The 15,635-nt window shown below is 42.0% G+C and overlaps 1 protein-coding gene across 1 annotated transcript in view; it reads left to right on the forward strand.

Moving 5' to 3' along the window:
- cpne5a (copine Va) overlaps positions 1 to 15,635 on the forward strand; it is a 54,051-nt gene that overhangs the window by 2,303 nt on the left and 36,113 nt on the right. The window contains exons 2-4 of the mRNA XM_068752760.1: positions 9,109 to 9,149; positions 9,901 to 9,947; positions 14,876 to 14,979. Coding sequence (XP_068608861.1) covers positions 9,109 to 9,149; positions 9,901 to 9,947; positions 14,876 to 14,979 — 192 coding nt within the window. The remainder of the gene's footprint in view (positions 1 to 9,108; positions 9,150 to 9,900; positions 9,948 to 14,875; positions 14,980 to 15,635) is intronic.

The following is a 15,635-nucleotide window of genomic DNA, read 5'->3' on the forward strand; positions in this document are numbered from 1 at the left end:
GCAAGTGGTCCCCCTTTTGATTCTGGATGCTCACCTCTTAGGTGGCAGTAACGAGTGTGTTCATTCGTTAATATTTAAGCAGCTGTGATGAATATTTCATACATCGTCCAGGCAGTTTGGTTCATCGTTCTCTAATTATGAGGAAAGTTGCACATGTGAATCCTGCTGCATTGTAAAAATATTCCCTCTCTACCATCTCATAGCTTACCAGACTGCCACAAAGTTCTCGAAGGAAATTTCCGTTCTACTATGAAAACACTCATAATGAATGTCAGGAATAATGCCCACAATGACAAAAATTACAAAGCCCATAGAGACACATGGATGTTCATGAATGAATACATTACCCTCACAGAGGAGGGCATTAAAGTAGGAAGACATTTGGGAAAGGAGTGGATTCATGATTTTCTTTAAGTATCTTCAATAGTATACAATTGTGTTTTTTTTGTCATCCTTGTAAACTGTCGAAAAATTACTTGAGCAGATTTGGATAAATGTTTGTTTCATGATGCTTTTGTTAAAGTCTTTAATATTACAGGAATTCTGATGGTCCTTTAACGAAAACCTTTTATAGGTAGCTTTGCAAGAAAGCTTTTTCATTTACATAGATTTTATTTGGGAAGAGGCGATTACATTTTGTGAAGAATCCTTACATTGGAAGAGTAGATTCTTAGTCTTCTGCAACAGCCGCTTCCTTTATGACAAAAGTATACAGATGTATCCAAGAGCTAGTGCATATTTTCACGGTGAAAAAATCTAAATTCATATGCTGCATATAAATAGGAGAGAGGGGTCCCTTTGGCGGATTCCGGGCGGTCTCAGAACTGTCTTTTTTCTTTCTTTTTATGTTTCATCACAGCACTGATCTATAAACAGGACGTGAGTAATGATTTTTAAACACATTGTTCATTGTATGTGTCCAGAATTGGGGGAGCTGAGCTGATAAGCTTGATGACCAAGAAGGTTTATAAACCTTATCAGAACAGAACAAGGGACAAATATTTTTTTTCTCAGACGTTAGATAGTGAGTGAAACATTGTGACATGATCAAAACCGTAGATCTTTGACACTGTGCTGTGAGTATATGGCATGCAGAATAGTCTTCGGGAATAATGGAGTGCAAGGATGGAGATTGAAGTTTTATTTCTCATCAGAGGACACATTATAGAAATGTAGTGGTGCTTTGCAATGTGTCAAAACAACACTGCCGGTGCATAAAAGGTGAATCAGCTGACAAAGCCATCCTTTCCTCCACCGCGCTCATCCTCCCACCTGACAGCGTTAACATCAAAGCCTATCTGCCTGCATCGCCCACCTCATCAGGGTGAGAGTCTTGCGTCTCGCCCATCCACTGCTATTGTTTGTGTTTGCTGCCGAGCTGGTTGCAACTATTTATTTGCTGTGATAGATTATTTAGAAGCACTGCATCCAATCAATGCATTCCATAGCTGGGGGGGGGGGGGATCTAACTCACCCAGGCCACTCTGCTCCTGAGGGAATCATTATCTTGTGAAACACACCACAGTGTCACATGACTGCCAGCATCTTGTGACAAATCCTTGCTGGTGGGGCTCCACGGTGCGCCAGACCACTGATTGCTGTTCCCTAGGGTCAGTTTGAAAACTTGTGGCACGCTTCTTGGTCTGAACTATTACCGAGGCAATCATCACAACAGATGGGGGGGGGGGTAATGAAATCATCAGGATGATTAAGATGTATGGCATCACGGTTCAGTCCGTCAAAAACAAATTGCTGTAGTAGAGCAAGCTGGATTGAAGTTGTGCATGCCTGCTGTTGTTTTAACGTTAATAGCTGTTGTCTTGGTAACTCATTCAATCAGTCCAAGTGTCCTCATTTCTTTTTCCGTTTAAAATTGCGGTGTCTTCCGCCGGCAGAAAACAACTTTGCAAATTGAACTAGTTTGCATTGCGCAAGAGCATAAAATATTAATGAATGATGTCTCAGAGCAAACGGGGAATTTCAATTTGCTGTGCTTTTACCGTGCACTTCCTTTCATATCGCGTTCAGGGTCGGGACTGACCTGAGGCGAGCTGGGAGCTCCTGTGTGTGAGTAATGTGTCACATCTGGTTTTGGGTAAGAGGCAGAAAGACATGAGTGTGTCAACGGGAAGAATATTTTTTTTTTCCCTTCCAATTTTGGAGATGTTAAGATTGTAGCAGAAGAGTCTCACAGGCCAGTGAAGCAGATAATTGCGCATAAACCCTTGACACGGTGAGAATGAGTTTTGATCCCTTACACTTGCCTTTTGTGTCAATGTTATTAATATTTTCTCATTTGGGATCTACAGCTGAGAAGGGAGCCCATGGAAACACAGTTGCAGAGCCATACCGCTGGTATATAACACTAACTGTTGCCTGTGTCATGTGAAAGTGCTGATTGGAATGACATTTGAGTCAAGAGTACGCCATCGCAATACCAAGTCAAAAGCAGTCGCTCTTGGCTGAGAAGAATCGAACGGCTTCTGTCGTTATTTTCAGAGATCCTCCAGGGTCCTCGGAGCATGTTTGTGGATGTACATGTGTCAGAGAATATTTGAGCTAACATCACAAAATGTGACATGTCGCAGAGTGAAGTTTCCCCCACATTACATTGAAGGGCTGTCATGCGTTGACAGTGTCAGCTGAAAGCCTGAGAAGCTACTGATTGCCAGGTTATTGAAATTTGTGTTGACATCTCTGAATGAAATGTTTCTTTTAAATACAAAAAGTGGGGATGTTGTAGACTAGCCAGCAGGCACGCTCATTCTGTGTGGGTTAGAATGTGTCTGGGTACAGACATTGTTTATCCGTCAAAATGCATGCATTGTATAAAATAAATGTAACCAGAAGGAATCAAACGAAATTGATTACAGTATTCTGCAGAAACTGCCCATTCTAATCTAATTTGAAGTTGAAGTTTGTTTCTTATTAGTCTTTCAAACAAAGGTGGTGTTTCAGAAATGTACGTGTGTTTGCTATTCGGATGTTTTCAGCATGCTGTTGGTTGAAATGAAAGAAAAGGCTTGTTTTTGTGTTCACATTTTAGAGTGTGTAAATGATCCAGTTTTTAACAGGCAAATGAAATGAACAGAGTTGAGCTGATGGCATGTATTTGACTTTCTGCTAACAATCCCACACTGCGTGCTCTGCATTTGACAAAGGTCAAAACCACCTTTAGGATAAGCAAGTGTCCTGAATCTCAATTTCTTGCTCACCACAGACTCGACTGTAGAGTGTCGACTTATTACGAGGCTGAAAATACCTGTCAAGTTTGGATATTTGACACAAGTGCAGACAGATTGATAATCATTTACAGTGAAGGATTCCAAAACCATTTCTTCCAACCTGGAGAAGTCAAGTGACACCACAGAGCAATGGACAAAGAAAGGGAAGCAATACAGAGACCAACATGGAAAAAGCAACGAAAGGAGGTGTAAAGAAAGATAAACACAACATGGGAAATAAACCAGCAAAAATAACACAGAAACGAGACTAAACCCGAAACCTTCAAAACTCTTTACACGGCTCCGAGGAGAGGTTTCCTGAAACCGCCACCTACATCTCACATTTGTTTTGTTTCAAATTGGTTTTGTGTTCAGTGCCCACCATCTTTGATGGAATGATGTTTCTCCAGGTGACTGTATACAGGCGCCCTTCCCACACGCTTCTGTCTGTTTCTTTTATTTGTGTGTACTATGGGTATAATGAACATGACCCTTAAGAAGCACCTACAGAAAACCCCATAAAGATATCAGGAGACAGCAATCAATTTCAGTCCATGGAAATGTAAACCACTAAAATCAATGAAACCGAAGCGTACGAGTCTCGATTTATCAACAGAAATTGATGGGCAACAAAGTAAAGTGCTTGGAAGAGGAATTTAGTTTCTTATGCATGTAAAATGTAAACCTGAGACCTGTCATTTGTCAGCAATTCATGGCCTGTTTAGAATGTGTGCACAATGTCTCCAATAAAAATGCTTCTGCTGAGATTTGCCATGCCGTTAACATCAGACAGAAGTTGCAATGACAGAGTCGATAAAACTCAGGCATGGAGAGACATCGTCAATATACTTAAATACACTCGGGAAAAATATACTGAGCCAAGTGAAGAGGAGATTGATAAACAGAAATAACATCTCAAAATCTTTAATATTATTAGACTGATGTGAATAGCCTTAATTACCCCCAGGAAATGCTGGTGCAGCTTCCATCTCACAGATTGCACCAAATAATCTGCCCCATTATTCTGTTTTCACCCTATAGGGTGCACACCTAACTACAATATATCGTGCCTTGATGTCTTTATACTTCTCTTTATCATTATAATATCTGTTGAGACCGACCCGGTTCTCTCTGTTCAGCACTCAACTGAATATATGTTTGTTTTCTGCTTCTATCAACTTGCAAATATATTTGACCTTGGAAAATGATTCCTGCTGATTCATTTCATATCAATTTATGTTCTTTTATTTGTAGTGCTATAAAGTAGGGTGTTACTTCTGTAATGTCAGTGTTACACTTACAGAGCTCAACTGTAAAGGCGTCAGTGATAAATAGATTTAGGTACCAAATGTGCTTGTTCGACTTAGGCGATATCAGTTTAAGCACCTATAATTTAGACTGACCTGCTACTCTTTAGTTTGGTTCCTGAGATCCTTAAAGTGAAGCAACAAAGTCCAGCCTGCTAGATTTGATGTCGGGCTGTTGCCTGACAGTACATTTGCAGCTTGTTATTCTTTATATTATATTCATATTATAGTTTCTATTATATTTGTTCTAGAAATGGAACATTGGAACATTAAGGGAAATATATATTTATCGTTCTCCCATTGTCTCTTTCTCCCAAAGTTCTGAAGAAAAAAGACCTTTCTCTGCTGTTGCAGATTATTCCCAGGATACACATACAAGAAGCCAGTCTGAGGGGAGTAACCGCATATGTGCAATCTCATTTATTAAACTAACAAAAGAGCAACTTTTACGACTGAAATTCTGCCACTGCTGGTGAGCCAGCTGCCGGGGGCGTGATCTGCTGCAGTATGCTGTGGACCTGGAAAGATCCCAGGTTGAGCAGAGATGGAGGGGAAGTAGACACCTGGTCTCCTCATAGTGAAGGTCATTAGATGGGTCAGTCACGAATAAAACAACAAGATTGTATGCTGAATGTAAAGGAAGGGGTTTTGAGATGTATGGGGCTTGATCTGGGCATTCAGATATCATTTCCAACAATGAAATTAAGGAGTGCATCGGTGCACAATCTTCTTTCTCTTTCGGCTTGTCCCCTGAGGGGTCGCCACATCAAGCCCACTTTCTCCACTTCACCCTGTCCTTTGCATCGTCCTCCCCAACACCAGCCACTCTCATGTCCTACCTTACTACGTCCATGTATCGTCTCCTGGGTCGTCCTCTAGCCCTGTTCCCTGACAGTTCCATCCTAAGCGTCCTTCTACCGATATAGTCCCTGTTTCTCCTCTGGACATGTCCAAACCATTGAAGTCTGGTCTCTCTGACCTTATCTCCAAAACGTCTAACCTTCACTGTCCCTCTTATTGCCTCATTTCTAATCCTATCCAACCTGGTCACTCCCAAGGAGAACCTCAGCATCTTCCTCCCCTCCACTTCTAGCTCCGCCTCCTGCCTTTTCCTCAGAGCCACTGTCTCTAAGCCGTCCATCATGGCTGTCCTCACCACCGTCTTGTAGACCTTTCCCGTTGTCCTTGCTGACACTCTCCTATCACAGAGCACACCTGATACTTTCCAGCCTGCCTGCACACGATTCTTCACTTCCTATCCACTTTCTCCATCACTCTGCAATAAAAAATAAATTGTATTAAATGCCGGTATCTGGTGATCATTCCTATTCAATACACCGTATATATATATATATATAAATCTGAATACCTCAATCTAGGTAATGATGTCCCCCCCAGTTTGAACAAGTGCAGCACACCTCTACCTCTGACCCTCTGAACTCCGAGAAGATGCTTCAGGGTATATTAGATAAAAAGGAGACCTGGTGGCCCTGTGGGGTGTGAGTGGAATGTTTTATTTTTTAAAATTCAAATAGAGAGGGCTGAAGGGCAAATTAGAACGTGAGGTGATATCATCCTTGACATTTCTTCTCTCCAGTCTTGGCCCATTTACTTTAATGAAATAGAAATGAGGTTCTTCTTCCTGCAAAAGAGTCAAAGACTTGACTTTCAAACTTGCATTTGTTGTCTCCTTTTAAGAATCAATAAGCAGCAGCTCTTTCAGCTACAATCCAAGATTACTTTAAAAGTAATTTTTCGCTGAATTAGATACTGTTTCTTCAAGGCCCAATTAGGATTTTAACACCTCTAAGAATCTGGAGGAGAATTAAGGGGCTGCTCTTATAATAATCAGTCACATGCACCAAGGAGCTGCTGAAATATCTCCAGGGATCTGAGAGAGGAAGAGCGAATGCTCCTGATATATTCCTTTAGCTCAGCAGCTATCAGTGTTTTAGAGGTCAAATCCCCTTTCAATGTTTCACTTGTGTTAGAATTTATCCAAACTATGCTTTCATGACACATTTACAGCCTGAGGGAGTTGGACTTCAGAGACCTTTGACTTCAGAGCGCAGCCGGTGGTTGGTTGATGTTAATACGGACTCTCCAGTACTTCCTTATTAGCTAAAGTGTGCATAATCATAAACTGGAGCTTAACGGTAATTCATTAATAAATAGAGCGATGATATAAAATTATGTTTGAGAGATTTGTGGCTCTATTTTCTTTGTTTTGTTTTTTAATCATTGTTTAATCTACATAGTATACACACCTCAACCCTTGCATTGCATGTGATAAAACATTAAATATTCAGCTGACAAGAGGAGAATATTGCACTCAAAGTTTTAATGAGGCAGGAGAGATCATAACAGACTTGAAAAGTTGGGCATCTTCATTCATACGTCTCCAGTTAGATGGTCAAAGTGATGTCAGATCTGCAGCAGGATGAGACGAGGCTGACGCATGAAATGCGGTGTGGATGAAAAGCAGCTGGATGTAATTACTTTTGTCCTACTTTCAATGAACTTTGTCTTCATCAACAAACTGTCTCCATGGCAGCTTCAGGTCGGCGGTCTCCTTTTATCTCGCGGAGGTTTGAAGAGAGGAGCAGTAATTCTTCAGTGTGACCATGACGATTATCAGAGTCTTGAACTGCTGTGCCCTCCCTAGACATGCGTGCACGAATATGGAGGATTCATTTGAACCGGTGCATAAAATCAGTGTAAAAATCAGTTACTCACTCACAGAAATGTTCCGCGTTTAAAGTGAGTTCAAGTAGCTCGAATGAAGGCTTCTTTTGTGGAACGCTTTCTCCAATGTGAAGAGACAGCCTAAGGTGACGGACAACCTAATTGCTGGATGTACTGGATGCCAGACAGGAACAAGTGGGTACAAACATGCAGTTCGTCATGGATTGTTCTGTTAACTCCATTTATAATTACATTGGCAATATGTCAACTGTCGTCAGGCCTGCCAAAGGCTCATATGCAGCGTAACAGCATCTGCTATCCCTCACGTTTTCCTTTGACACAAGATTTTGTGTCCAGTGATGCAGTAACACAAACACATGACTGATGTCCTGTTGCTTGGATTCCACAAATCTCATCTATATTCATTGAAAATCCTGCTGTCACCTAGAGGGAAAAGGATTCTTCTGAACAGCATGCTTTTTTAAAAATAGACACTTCTCTCAATCGGGATTCAGGAACAAGGCTTATTCATTTGCAATATATGGATTTGAATATGCAGTAATATTATTGGGGTAATCTGGAAACCGCGTCTCATCATGATGTGGGAGGAACAAATGGTGACTTAGTTTTAGTTTTTGGTGATAACTGCTTTACTGCATCTTCTAAAGTGGCACGGAAATGAAATGAGGAACTCAAATACAGAATCCAGGTTGTAAGAGAATAAAGAATCTTTAATGAATCAATGTTCCCTGGCACCTTTTATAAAATGTTGGATGATAATCAGTGTCATGGAACTGGAACACTCTTCTTCAGCAAGAAAGGATTTATTTTAGATAAATTCTGTGTTGGATTTCATGACGTGAAACAGTAACCTGATTGAGATTGAGAGAACAATGGCGTGTGTACAAATGCTGCTATTGTAGGTGGGGATCAGAGTGATATGCTAACATATACTAACGGATACTAGATGAGCTTGGCATCCAACCCCAGACACAAACACAGATAGATCCTGACAGACCCTATCAATAAATTGATAGTGCATGTTTTTACAAATGGTGGTGAGAATTCTTCGCTGTGGTGTGGATTGTTGCTTTCTGTGCTAACTAGTGCTAATTCCATTAACTACATATATTTACGAAAGAATAATAAAGATATGGAATGTGTTCTAATTTGCATATTTATTTGGAACCAAACTTGTCTCCAAGCCAGAAAGCCGGGCTTCTTTTTCAACGTACTGGATCCCACATTGCTTGGGATCCAGTATTTTTTGGTCAGCACAATTGCAGGCTGATGTTCAATGACGTATTTGTTCTCCTATCTTTGTCTCATCTTTGTCGTGGGAATAAAATGTTGCAGCAGAGCGTTCTCCGTCTGTAGTTGTCATTACGGACATTAACCCCAACCCAGACGTTTCGACTGTCTGTTATTTGCATAATTGATGCAGACGCAATTAGGCTTGTCCTTCTATGAATTAATCAGAGTGACTTTCTGCACAAAAAAAATATCAAGTCTTTTATTTCATAGATTTAGTGACTGCAAGTTTGTATTATGTTCTGTTCCTGTATGAAAACAACACCTGTCTCGGTGTCCTCTGTGTCCTTTTATTACTGAGCTTCTTTGTGCTTTTTGTACTGCTCGCCAGGAATGACAACTCAAGGGCAGTGTGGTTTAAAGTTAAGTGTGGTTGGGAATTACCATGTAATTATCATGTAGATCTTTGTCTATGGGATGTTTGGTTGAAACTGTGTAACAGAGGACATATTTACATATTTTATCTGCATAAAGTATGATGGAGCCTCCCAGCCGTTACAGAGCAGAACTGTGACATTAATTAGACTTGCATAACCACACACCGGGTTGCAATGACATTTCGCTATTTTCTTCTTTTGCAGGAATCTGTTGGACCGAGACACTTTCTCTAAATCCGACCCATGTAAGTTCTCTATTTTTTGTTACTAATTGCCGCTCATCTTGTTTTGGTTCATAGTACGGATCATTGACGTTCACCTTTTTTTACTTTTCTGAGCTTGTATTTAATTCAGTTTACTCTGCTGTTGGCAAATGTTCCCTTTATAACTGTGTATAATTTGCACAGTAATGTGACAACATTTCCTCAGTTTGAGCTAGAAAAAATACACCTACCGGTAAATACATGCTAGGTATAAATATCAGTCTTTGAATCCAAGTGAATATCTTTTGGTGACACCGATTTGTTGAAGCTGCCTGAAGTATAGAGAACGGCGAACCATTTAACATAATAGGGAATAAGGTTAAATACGATTCTAGGAGAACATCACTCATCCTGTTTTGTATTCATCTGAAGATTAACCTTTGTTCATATGATAGGTGACTTTGTGTTTGCCAGCATCAGCTTTATTTGAAATCTCACAATCGATTAGGAATCAAGCGAATCTCACAGCTAAAAAAAAAATAGTGTTATTTAAGATCTTGCTTTAGACTTTCTTATTTTTGCCTGCGGTTAATATCCAGTTTTTGATGTAGTAGGTCGTCATAAAGCGTGGCACTTCATTATGCTGTCAAGATGTGGCGGGATAATTGATGGTTATTGTCAGAAAAGAAGCAACAAAACAAACTCCATCTGAAGAAGGATGCTGGTTGATTGAGATTGTTTAATGATGATGCATTGCTTTGCTCTGTCTCTTCCCATCCTCGTCTGCTCTCAGTGGTTGTGCTGTACACACAGGGTGCAGAGTCCAAACAGTGGAGAGAGGTAAGAGATCACAACCACCCTTCTGTCAACACAACTCTATCAGACCATGACAGCCCAATATCTGTGTGCAGCCATTCCTCCCTCCTCTCCCAGGGTGATATCCTGTGAGTGTCAATCATTTGGAAGTGATTGACTCCTTGAATATGCATACGATGATGATGAATATATTTATTAGATAGAATGTTAGAGCAGTACAAATATAGTCAAGCAATAGTATGTAGTACAGTCAAGAGAGTCATGATGATTATCTCCGTTTCTGCTGAAAGGTGAATTTTCAGGGCTGTTTTGAAGGAGGCCGTCGAGGTGCATGTTTTGAGGATACCTTGCTGAGTTTTGCGTTTAGCTGTGACTGACTGGCTGATTAAAGTGGTGACAATTTGTATAGTTAAGGGTTTCTCCATCAGAGAACCCCGTGGCTGTTCGCCATTGGGCAGTCATTAGATGTTGGTGGCAGATAAAGTACAGGAAAACAATTTGAGGCAAGACGGAGGGTCACTGGGATTAATATTCACCCTGTCAGTGAAAAGGGGATCTAATTTCAGATCATACATCACAGTTAGAAATCGAGAGGCTCCAACTCAATGGGAACACTGCTAAGCAGCATGGAGAGGCTGAATTGACACAAGCAGAGAGCAGTTTTAAAGATGACACCCCATCACCAGTCATACCGGCAGCCTTAACTGAGATGGGGAAGAAAATAGTGCAAAGTCATCCCTTCTGGCTCAATGACAAAGTCCCATCAGGAGGGAAGCTAGCAGATGTTAGGGGTGAAGATCGTGAAAGCCTGGGTCGGAGATAGTCATCTTACAGAGGTCAGGTGTCACGAGACAAATGTCCTGGATGGAAAAGAAGAGCAACAAGATGTCCATAAATGAGGCTCTGGAGACTTCCAAACAAAGACTCACAGCTACGGCTGCTAGGCTTAAAAGGTACACCAGAGATGTAGCGGCCGACTGAAGTCATGGATTGTACTCCATCCAGAATGTGCTCCGAGATGCAAGGGCATGACAGCAAAAGATCAAACCCACCCAGATCTGCCAGAGATCTTACGGGAGAGAGATGGAACGTACAGAGCAAAGGTTGGCGGGCCAAAGAGCAGCCCACAGCATCCTCCTAGAAAGAAGGCTTCAGCATCACAAACTCCCACTAATCAAAGAACCCTCCATGATCACCCGGCAGCACAAACCTCTGAGCCGCTTCCACCACCAGAGCCTCCTTTTAGCATCCTGGGCTTACGAGCAGATTTCGGTGCCTGGTTACAATGGTTAGACGTTATTTTATGTTTTCATTTTATTTTTATTGACCCTGCTATTCCCAAAGGGGTGCATACATATCCCAGGGATGAAGCAGGTGTGTAAAAGGATGCTGGTTAATTATTCAGTTATATTTTCATTATTCATGTACACGCTCTAGTGTTTAGAGTAAGTAAATGCACGAGCCAAAATAACCATTTTTACAGGTATGTTTGGCAAGTTCATGTTAATAAGGGGTTGAAGAGAGTCAGTCCACAGCCCACCGAGACTCCAGCCGCGACCAAGAACAAGAAGCTGACTATGGATGGAGAACATTTCCGTCAGTCTAGTTTTTTAATCATGGGAGGAGATCCGGAAGCTAGCAGGCGGGATGGAATCCGAGAATTCAGGATAAGAGTGTTTCCTTCATCGAGTTAAACTTCAATGCCCCTTTTTGATGACATGTAAGCTGTGCAGAAACAAGTTAAGACTTTCTCAGATTCCGTCAAACACCGGAAAGTTACATACGGATTTTAAAGCACACTCTCACTAATCTGTGTTCACAGTGTTAAGTGGATTATGTGTGTGTTGCAAACATAGAGGTTCAATGTAAATGTATTTAAGGTTGCCTTTAATCTTTCTGCCATGCTAATCACTCAGACCAGATAATACTGGAGCTTAGCATCTAGTTATACAGGCTATTTTTTTTTCTCATTGAAAGTCAGCTGCTCTTGCCTTATGATGAAGCAAACTTTAGTGCTGGAGGCAACAAGAACATTATTTAAATAAATAAAGCCCGTTTTAGTGATTAACATACACATTTCAGGTGGCGACAGCCGGCGACACCTGCCACCTCTGTTTACACCACCCAACCGTAAACCCCCAGGCTGTGGGTGCTACCTGACCGTATACCTGAACGAGATACGGGCCGCGGTTTCAGCGGAGATGACAGCTGGTTGCTGCTTTTGTGAGCAGCAGACTCAAGCTGTGCCATATTGATAAAGCTAAGCGCCTCTTCCCGCCCCCCCCCCTCTGCCATGCCGTGCGTTTTTTTCCTGTCGAGACTGGGTATGGTTTGCCAAAGCATCTTTCACTGTGCCACCAACCGTCTGCAATCCAATTATCCTTCTGTGGGACAGACCCCCCTCATCATCTGCTCCTCTGTCAAGAGAGGAGTAGGAAAACAAATGCGTATCTGTGCTTTCACTCCAGGAGGATGCCTTCATCAGCTCCATTTGACATCTGCACCCCCCCCCCGCCTAATTTTTTTTAGCCAGAAGCCACGGTTGAGTATAAAACTGTAGCTGCAGACTGTTAGCACACGACGTTAAAGTCTTAATCTGCAACTCCCATTTCATTTCATTTTTTTCATTTTATTCATATGCACAATAATAAACGTAAACAAAACATTACAAAGGCAAGTAATAGTGCAGGAGAGGAGCAGAAGCCGAAAGGGCTTATATAAAAATCCTCCCCTCAAGTTCAAATTAACTAAACAAAATCAATCAATGCCTGAGGAGCTGACACACTATAACCTCCCCAAATGTAAGCAAAGCCTGCCCTTTTCACTTCAAGCCAGAGCGTCAGTTATGAATCCATCGATGTAGACGAAGGATCTGACACTACAGCTCATAGTTTATCCTAGTTAGGGTGATTGGAGGGAAGAAGTCAGCACTGCTCACATTCTTTTTCCAAGGGTAGACAGTCATTTCTTGTACTTCAAAAACCTACCGTTACTGACAGCGTATTTGCCAGGGTATGAATAATGTGTGCATTGGGAGAGGTATTATTTCCTCAGGTGGCTTTTTGCCGGTGCTTTTCTCTGGTACCGAATCTTCCTTTGTCAAAATTTGCCTTAGATAAAAATTTTATATGCCATTAGCCCCATGCTGCCTCATTTAGTCCTTATCATTGAAAAATGCTTCTCTTCACTCGGTGTCATTTCCATCTTCCTATAATCTGCAGGGAAGGAGCGTCACTTTGCTTGACAGGGATGAAGAGCTCACTTTACACATAGTTTTTTTTGTTTGAAGGGAGGTCACCCTTCAGCAACTCTCAAACTGCCGTATGTCACACTAAATCTACTGGTTTTGCTGCAACGTCGCTCTGTTTACCTTCGGCACTAACCTGGGTTGTGAAGAAAGGGGGATTTTGAATTGTGCTTTATTTCAACATTCATGCCTCACTCTTCACTGCTCCTTCAGGAGCTCCACGCCTAAACTTATGAACGCGCTAGGAAGCTATAGCGCAAAGATGCATACAGCTTACAAAAAAAGAAAATTGCCAAAAATACAGACGGTCTGCAGGTCCTGACTATTGAGAAAACATGGAGGGGAGTAGCTGACAGAAACTGTAACTGACTCCCCTGTTGTCGATTGTCGGGAATCTGCTGCAATTTCTTTTTCTCTATTGCTTTGTCGCCGTCGCCCGTTCAGATTAACGTCTTTGGGAAGGCCTGGCTATTTGTTTCAGGCGAGTGGCTGTTTTGCTGTTGTCTATAACAGCAAAGGCCTCTCCACCCACGACAGTTTCAGCAGCTAACCAGTGCTGAGCTGCAAGCGACTGGAACCGGCAGGATATTGCTGGGGTTGGGATTTCTCTTCTTGGGCGATAAGCGAAGTCTTGCTTTGTCACTCTGTTGCTGTCGCTCAGCAGCCGAGTGATTTATTGCTTGAGCGATTTTTCACGTGAACGGTCCGTTTGCGTGGACTTTATATGTACACTTGTCGTTGGCGACAAAAAAGAAAAGAAAAGAAGATTTCCACCGCACAGATCCAGGCCTGCATGATTTATTTGTTCTTGATAGAAACAAAATGGACAGCTTGCAACCTGTCAGGAGATGTTTACTACATTTGATAAAAATGTTTCGGATTGGAATTGCTGGCTGCACCTTTAAGCCCCATAAGCCCCCCCCCCCCCCCCCCCCCCCCACCGTCCCCCTCTTTCTCTTTATTTTTTTTATCTGAATGTAATCACAAAACTGTGAGCCTGTAATCCTGCTGTTTCATCTCCTCATTAAGCTCTGCTTTTAATTCACTGCCATTTTCTTTCTACTGGGGATCTTTTCTTGACGCAGCTCCTCCTGAATTTGAATTATTCATTTCAGGTACAATTGACATGCATGTGCAGGAGGTGTGCTGCTTTTCGTGTCTTTTGATTTGTTTATTTACACATCAACTCATCAGAAGGGCTCGCTCTATAGCGCTGACAAATGCTTTCCGTGTCCCCGTCCTCTCCCTCAAGCTGCAGACAGGAACCAGCTCGCCGTCGTCTCATCCTTTCTCACACTTCCCCTCTATGGAGACAAAATGTCAAAGTCGTTGTTTTGTTTGCGTTTGATCTCATCCTCAGGCCTTTTTGTTTTGAAGTGGCTCTGTTGAGCAGCAACGGCGTTAATGTCGTACTGTTCTAATTAAATTAGTGCTATTGGACTCCTTAAAAGCTCCCCTCAAGCGTGCTCATCTCAGCAAAGTGAAAAGAGTTGCAAAAGAGCTGATACTGACTTCTGCTAATCAAATCTGAGCTTATCCAAAGCTGTGAGTTCACAGTTGCCGTGGGAAGAATATAGGGGGGGGGGTTAGATAATGTAGCTGTACATGTGGTTTCTGTGTGTGATATGCCAATTCAAAGCAGTGCTCTCAAAACTTCCTCCGTCTGCTTTTTTCCATGCTTTCCTCTCTTCTGGTTCTGATCTAGTTCGGGAGAACAGAGGTGATAGACAACACGCTAAACCCCGACTTCGTCAGGAAGTACATCCTCGACTACTTCTTTGAGGAGAAGCAGAACCTTCGCTTTGACGTGTGAGTTAATCCATTTGAGTCAGTCTTCTTTGGACACACAAGGCGCGGCCCTCTAATAACCCAGTCCTCCAATTCACTCCTATGTTTCATTGGATTATTTCTTCTCTTATTCACCTCCCCCTTTATCTCTTCATCCCTTCCCCATCTTTCCTCTCTCTCATTTCCTCTCACTCGTCTCCTCTCTTCCCTCCCATGCCACCAGCTCTGCTCCCCCCTTATGGAATTATTCATTGATACCCCAACAGTCTTTCATGGACAAAAGATTGGTAGGATGATTAATATCTCATGTGAAGTTTTATTCATAATCCTCTCAGTGCTGAGTAAAGTAAAACGTCTGAAACCAGGCTTCATAAAACTTATAAAGCCACCCGCCCTCTTCTCTGCCACAAATTGCTGCCCTCCTCCTGAAAAAGGACAGGCTTGACCCCCTCTCGACATTGTTTGGTTTCATTTTTAATGGCTGCGAGAAAAGTCAGGATCATTTTCCATTCTTCCTGCTTCCTTAAGGAGATGATCTACTCTCCTACATAAAATTAAAAAGTCATTTTTCATCTTTCCCTTTAAGCAGGATGTCCCTGGTGGACTATCCAGGATGGAGCTGCATGTCTCTGAGGAGTTTTAGACACTTAATGAATTCATTTGGGATGTTATCATGA

This window comes from Brachionichthys hirsutus, chromosome 2 (assembly GCF_040956055.1).
Source record: "Brachionichthys hirsutus isolate HB-005 chromosome 2, CSIRO-AGI_Bhir_v1, whole genome shotgun sequence".
Taxonomy (NCBI): Eukaryota; Metazoa; Chordata; class Actinopteri; order Lophiiformes; family Brachionichthyidae; genus Brachionichthys; species Brachionichthys hirsutus.